We start from the raw sequence: 7,221 nt of genomic DNA, 5'->3' as shown, positions 1-7,221 counted from the left end.
CCCGTGGCCTTGGTGTTATCAGCACCACACTCTCCCGAGTGAGCCATGGGCCGGCCCCTCATCTGCTTTTCTAAGCAGTTGTCATCTGCAGGGGAGAAAGGTCCTAGACCCAGGCTGTGGCCCTCATCCCCATCACCTGCAGGCTTTGTAAGACCTGCCCAGGGCCACTGTGCTGAAGTGTGAAAAGTCCCCTGAGGTTCTTCTGTTCCACTCGAGTGACCCAAAGAGATGCGGCATGTGCCAGGGCAGAGGGCACTGTGCATGTAACAAGCCAAAATGTCTGGGCTCCCCACCCTGGCCACTATTCCCACACAACAGGCCCTAGTGAGTACCCAGGGGAGAGATAATGGGCTGCTGTTTAAAAGAATACAATAATAAAGCTCCTTCAGTCGCTTATGTCAACACTCTAGCTGAATGAGAGGCCAAAAGAGCCAGGCTGGCTCGCTGAGGAAGGTCAGTATTGACTCAGGCCTGTCTCTGGGGCCCAGCTCCAGCCGGCATGGATAGTGCTGCAGTCCAGCAGCAGCTCAAGCCAGACCAGCCCTCCAACCTCTGCTTATTGTACCCAGAATCTCAGCCTCTGTTTATCACCCTCAGGTACACAGCACTGGGCTTTCCTGGGCATGGGGTTATCTCCAAGGGAAGACCTGAAAATGGCCTTCCTGAGAGGACTGCAGGCCAGGGACCTTCTCACTATTCCAAATTTTCAAGAGCCTCCATACACATAGGTCTGAATCCTCAGCACAGAGTCCTCAATGCCTAGCCAGAAAGAATTTCTGCAGTCCCTAATCACAAAGTTGCCTTAACTTCTCATATCTGTTCTGTTGAGATGGGCTGAACCTGCTTTACTGGGCCCATTTTAAAGACAGCAGGTAGCTGGGGAGAGAAAGCAGGAGATGAGAGAGAACATACATGTGCAGGCCTACCACATGTCAGATACTGTATTAGGTGCTTCATATTAGCGCATCTAATGGTTAATGGTAGATATTATGAGCTCTACTTTACAGATGAAGAAACTGAGGCTTGGAGATATGCGATTGTCCAAGTGTGGAGCTGGGATTCAAAGCCAGATCTCTCCAACTCCAAGCTCCAAGTGCACCCACCGTGGTGCCCAGGGCCCAGAGAAGTCAAATGACCTATCCTAGATCACACGGCCACTTAGAGCAGAGATGGAATTGGAAACCTCAAGCCAGAGGCTCCCTCTGCCCCAGGCAGCACCTGTGGGAACGGTGTGTCCATAAGCATGTGAACACCCATGAACATGTGAACACGTGTGACATGTACATGCTGCTGTTTCTGCCACCAAAGCCCTCCATGGACCCTCTGCCTTTACTTTATTCCTATTGCTTTACTCTAATACCCCCCAAAAATATCCTGCCAAAGTTCTCCAAGAGAGCAGGGCTCAGGGTAGATTAACCTTCTCTAATACTAACAACTGGAGGCTGGCGAGATGGCCCACTGCCAGGTCTGAAAAATGACATTTATCATTACAGTTACTCCTCACGACTCTCCTCTGAGGATGGCATTATCATCCCCATTTTACAGTTGAGGACATTAAAAAGTTGGGAGAGAAGTAAAGCAACTTGCCTAAGAAGTCAAAGGCAAAGTCAGAATTTGAACCCAGCTCTTTCTGGTTCCAAATGTTGTGTTCTCAGCCACTGTTGTACACATGGCTGAAGGAGAACCCACAGCATAGCTATATATGCTGCACCAGCCACAAAAATGAGCACAGACATAAGCCCACCCCCTACACGCCCCCTAGAAAAACAAGAGGAGCCTAAAAAAAAAAAAAACACTGGAATAGGGCAAGTACAGAAAATGCAGCCTACACCTGGGGACTCTTCATGTCTTGGCCCTTAGTGTTCCTAGCAGCATCTACATCCCAGATCAGATGCCACTCACTGGGCGTGGGAAGACCTGGAGCGATTTTAGCAGGTCTGGAGATTTGGAGTCTGAATTGGCAGGCTAGGATGTGTGGAATGGCACCTCTGCCTGGGACTCCTGAAGGAGCCTCCTGGGACCGCTTCCTGCCTGCCCTGCTCAGCACAGACGCTGGGCCTGCTACCACCCTTCCTGTTTGGGAGCCTCATCCCCAAGCATGAATTCAGGGCACTTGGTCTTGGTGACACTGCCTTGCCCCAGACAGGCGTTAGACCTGATGTCAATCAGAGGCTGGGCCGGGGGCAGGGCGGGCCGTTTGAAACCATGCGGGCCTATCAACCTACCATAGGGCTGAGGTGGTGGAAAAGACTTAACACGTAACCACTAAGGATTGAGAAATGGCACCCAGAAGGGACCACTGCCACTGCTTAACAGTATCATAAGGGAACCAGCCCGGGGGCCACCTGCCTGTACACTGTCCCTCCCAGCCCGCCCCTCATAAACGTCTGGAGAAGGCACTAGGGCTAGAGACCCCTCACTCACCGCCTCCTTGCGACTCCTCACCCTTCAGTGGGCAGCTTTCTTAAGCACCGAGGAGAGGAAAGGCCATGGACCTTCCTGGGCTAGTCCTCCGCCGGCCTGGGCAGAAACACATCAGAAATACATTGTGACAAATGTTCCAAGTGTCCCTACGGATTTTGAGACTGGCTGGAGTCCAGGGAGTTGGGAACCGCCTCCCGACTGAGCGACCTTCGTAGGTGCTGGAGGCGGGGCGGGGTCCCCGCGGGGTGCACAGGCAGGAGGGGGCAGTGGGCGCAGCACCGCTTCCGGGGCCGGCCCCTGTCCCCGCCGCGGCCACCGGGTCCCTCCGGGCAGGCCCGAGTGCTGCGCCCTCTCGGGGACGCGAATCCCCCTGCGCCGGGCGGGCCACACGTGGAGGAAGGTCCCGCTCCAGGGTCGCCCTCCGTGCCTGCGCTCAAGGACCCTCCGCCCGGCGCGTGCCAGCCCCGAACTTCGGGCATGAAAACGCGTGCGGGGAGGCTGTCCCCTTGTCGCGGCCCTGGCCGGAGAGAGCTCGCCGGCCTTCCGGGGTACCCACCTGCCGAGAGGGAAGCCCGGGAGCGCTCGGAAAGGCCGCGGGAGCCGGGCCCGCCCTCCGCGGGAGGGACCTCGGCGCGGGGAACGACGAGGAGGGGCGGCGCTGACATGTTTGTGCAGCGCCGGCTTCACCTGGCTGCGAGTTTAAGGGTGTGGCCTCAGGTAGGACACAGCCAACACAGAGCCCGGGAAAAGTCGCCGAGGGGTGCGGGCGCCGCGCCGAGGAGCCTCTCTGCCCGAGGGGCTCCCCCCTGCCCAACTCTTTCCCTCCAACTGGTCGGCCGCGCCCGCGGCCACCTGCCTGCGCGCCCCACCGCCCTCGGTCACAGCGCACAGACCCGACCTGGAGTGTCCGCTGAGCGCCGGCTGTGTATAATTAACTCATTAATTTGTATTGCAGATCCACGCTCTGCAGCCGAGGCCAACTCTCCCTGACAGAGAGGTGCTGCCTGCGCCCACCCGCTCATCTTGGAGAGCCCAAAGTCCTAAAACCTCACACCTGGGCCTTTCTGTCCCGGCTGGACAAGCCCCTAAGACTGTCCTGGGGTAACCCCCTTGGGCAGGCAGGAGAGCAGGATTTAAAGGAATTCCAATCCCTTGCCAGACTTTGCTCAGTCCTCTGAATCCTCTGACCTAGGAATGCTAGGACCTTGGGAGAGAGAAAGCTTCCAGGAGCGCTGCACCTCCAAACAGAGGGTGGGGCCCGTTCAGGTGGCTTCTACCTGTGTTTTTGTTCCAGAACGGGCATCCCCTGTTTGGCCCCAGCAGTGCCCTGGCCTAAGATCAGGATGGCCGTTCTGAGTGGCTCACTCCTGGCTGCCCTTTGCCCTGCTTCTTTTGGAGTATGAGGGGGTTTTATGTTGGGGAGGAGGGAAAGGAGCCGCCTGCATGTCTCTTCCCCAAACAAGGAAGTGAGAAGACCTTTGCTGTCCTTGGCTTGGGCCCACAGAGAGGGCTGTGTGCTGCCTGAGTGCTGAGGGAATTCTGGTTTGGAAATTCAATACATCTGGATCCCAAATGGCTACCTTCAAGCAGTAGCTATGTGACAGGGATATTTTTTATCACTGTTGGGCACCTCGAAGTTCAGTTATTAATTGAGGTCACTATTGCCACGTATCATTTTTGTTTGCTGATTCTTTAGACATAGCATTGTTATTTATGGATAAATCATTTGCATTATGAGCTCTATTGCTTAGGCACAGTTTACTCTAAGGCTCCCACCAAATATAGAGCTAAGGTGACCCGAGGGAGCTTGCCAGCCCTGAACAGGTCTGCATCCTGTCTGGCTGCACCGCGAGTCCTGATGCCCTCAGCTTCCCCAGGGATGATATGGTGCCAGGTGGAAACGCTGGCCCTGTGTGCCCAGGAGAGTGGTGTGTGGAAGCCAGGGCGGCAACCACAGGACCTCCCTGCCCCCAACACACACACTTACATTTAGTCTCTGTTCTCCTCTCCTTATTCTGTCTTCCCCTCCTCCTCTCTGTCTTTCCCAAGAGGATTCTCTCTCTTTCCCCTGACCAGACAACACTGTAGGCCTGACCCTATTAGACAAATCCTGACCTCCTGTGGCCACCCAAGAGGCTGACTGCTGAGCCTAGGATGAGGGGGCCATTTGAGGGGGAGGGGGCAGGGGATACACGTATGGCTTTCCCCACAGATTACCCAGGGACATAGGTGCACTGGCCAATGCTGGCTATGGGAAGCAGGTTGTGCTGCATGAGGGAGGGGGTGTTGGTTGCTGAGGATTTGAAACCAACCATGAACCAAAGCATTATGTTGTTGAACCTAGAATCAACACCCTAAATCATTTTTTACTGACTCCCAAATGCATATGTGAATTATTTTCTTTTAATACAAATGTCCTATATACCAAAACCACCCAAAACCACAGGTCCAAGCAGTACTTTTGAACTGCTGAACTACAATAAAGTGCGAATATTAGAAAATTTTCAGAAATGAACTGGTATTTAATTTGGTTTGAATCTAGGCTTGGGTATCCCAGAATGTCTACTAGCCAAGTACCAGCCACACCCTGTGCGGAGTAAGTCTAGGAAACCCTAGGGTTCCCACCCTTAGGAACTGCAACGGGGTTTGGAGCCTCAGAGAGGCAGGGGCTCCCAAATAAGACTGACTAAGGAGGTAATGAATCCCCCATCATTGGAGGAATGCAAGAATAACTGTTAGTCAGATATGCCAGAGTAAGTTTCTGTACTGGATACAAGACTAGACTAGGGGACCTCTCGGGCCCATCACATGTCAATTTTCTACACTTCCAGTCTCATCTACACGTGTCTCAGCTGTACCAGGTTGGATGACCCCCTGCACATCGAGACGGATGGCACATGCAGAGTGAGTCCTGAGTGATTCATTCCTGTGTGTGACTCTCCCCCTTCCCCATTTTCCTCTGATCCATGCCCAGTTTAGCCCTGCCCAGGAGGAAAGGGCAGAATAACAGTGTAGGATGTGTCAGGAACAGCCTGGGGGACAGCGTCTCCTCCAGCGTTGATGTGCCTCCCTCTGGCCCTGTTCCCAGGCTGCCATGCTCAGCATGGGGCGGGCAAAGGGGGAACAAGGCACAGCCTCCTTTAAAGAGCTTTGGCTGCTGGCATAGGCCTTCTGGATGAGGGAGTTGTCCAGGCACTGACATTCTACAGATTGGGCAGGACTTGGCTCCAGACAAAGGCAGCAAGAACAGACATCTCAACATGGGAAATGGTTCTTGGAGACCTGGCAGTCTGGGGCACTGGCAGACCAGTATGGTCTGGGAGGGCATGAGGGTGGACACACTGGGCAGGGAAGACACTTGTCAGTGATCTCCCAGCCTGTGGCTGTTGGGGCCTGTTGTAACAGCCTGGGCTGAGAGCCTGGGTTAGGGCCAAAGGGGAAAGATAGGATCGACTTGTGGTTTAGAAATGCAAACACATCCTTTCCCTGCACCTTTATGCTCCATGACTTGAAAAGCTTGCTGGGGATCAGGAGCGCTGCTAACAAGCTTACTCCTTCCAGGGCTCCTTTCTCTGATGACTCTGCCCTCCTCTAATAACAGTAATAACAGTGCCTGCCAATTACTGAATACTTCTGATGGGGCTCCTTTCTCTGATGACTCTGCCCTCCTCTAATAACAGTAATAACAGTGCCTGCCAATTACTGAATACTTCTGATGGGGCTCCTTTCTCTGATGACTCTGCCCTCCTCTAATAACAGTAATAACAGTGCCTGCCAATTACTGAATACTTCTGATGGGGCTCCTTTCTCTGATGACTCTGCCCTCCTCTAATAACAGTAATAACAGTGCCTGCCAATTACTGAATACTTCTGATGGGGCTCCTTTCTCTGATGACTCTGCCCTCCTCTAATAACAGTAATAACAGTGCCTGCCAATTACTGAATACTTCTGATGGGGCTCCTTTCTCTGATGACTCTGCCCTCCTCTAATAACAGTAATAACAGTGCCTGCCAATTACTGAATACTTCTGATGGGCCAGGCCCCATACTGAGCTACTTACAAATATTGTCACTTACTCTTCAGAAGAACCCTGGGATGTAAATGCTATACTACTATTATTCTCATTTTACAGATGAGGTAACTGAGGCTCAGGGTGGCTAAGGAAATAGGTTAAGGTTTCATAATTACTGCTATAGACTGGATGTGGGTATCCCCTCTCTAAATTCATATATTGAAATCTAATCATCAATGTGATGGTATTAAAAGGTGAAGACTTTGGGAGGTAATTAGGTCCTGAAGACAGAGCCCCTCATGAATGGAATTAATGCCCTTATGAAAGAGGCCCCAGAGAGTTCCCTAGCCCCATCTACAATCTGAAATTATATTGAAAAGTCAGCCATGTATAAACCAGAAAGCAGAACTTCACTAGACACTGAATCTGCCGGCTCCTTGATCTTGGACTTCTCAGCTTCCAGAACTGTGAGAAATTAATTTCTGATGTTTATAAGCCACCCAGTCTATGGTATTTTGTTACAGTAGCCCAAATGCATTAAGCCAGTTACTGAATGGAGGAGCCAGCATTTGAACCCCAGTGTATCTGATCCTGAAGCCTATTCTCTTAACTCTCGGAGATCCCTGGTTCCAAGGACTGTCTGAAGAGTTGGTGCAGAGTGGCCAATTCTGACCTTAATATAAGGGATTTATGTTAAAGGAAGGGTGAGTCACGTGAGACATGGAGAGATGGGGGGATACTCTTCCCTCATTTCTGAGCAGGGCATAAGGACCCCTGAATGGCA

At 52.6% G+C, this 7,221-nt stretch overlaps 1 protein-coding gene across 1 annotated transcript; it reads left to right on the top strand.

Annotated features, from left to right (window-relative positions):
- The first annotated feature begins 1,450 nt into the window (after positions 1-1,450).
- Positions 1,451-3,338, top strand: LOC103591301 (chromosome unknown open reading frame, human C15orf56). The gene is made up of 2 exons (XM_008573727.1): positions 1,451-1,465; positions 3,129-3,338. Exons 1-2 carry the CDS (start codon positions 1,451-1,453, stop codon positions 3,336-3,338), a joined length of 225 nt encoding a protein of 74 aa, XP_008571949.1.
- Positions 3,339-7,221: the final 3,883 nt, after the last annotated feature.

This window comes from Galeopterus variegatus, unplaced genomic scaffold (assembly GCF_000696425.1).
Source record: "Galeopterus variegatus unplaced genomic scaffold, G_variegatus-3.0.2 Scaffold959, whole genome shotgun sequence".
Lineage (NCBI taxonomy): Eukaryota > Metazoa > Chordata > Mammalia > Dermoptera > Cynocephalidae > Galeopterus > Galeopterus variegatus.
Note: the sequence above shows the minus strand (reverse complement) of the source record. Positions and strands in the feature narration are given on the sequence as shown.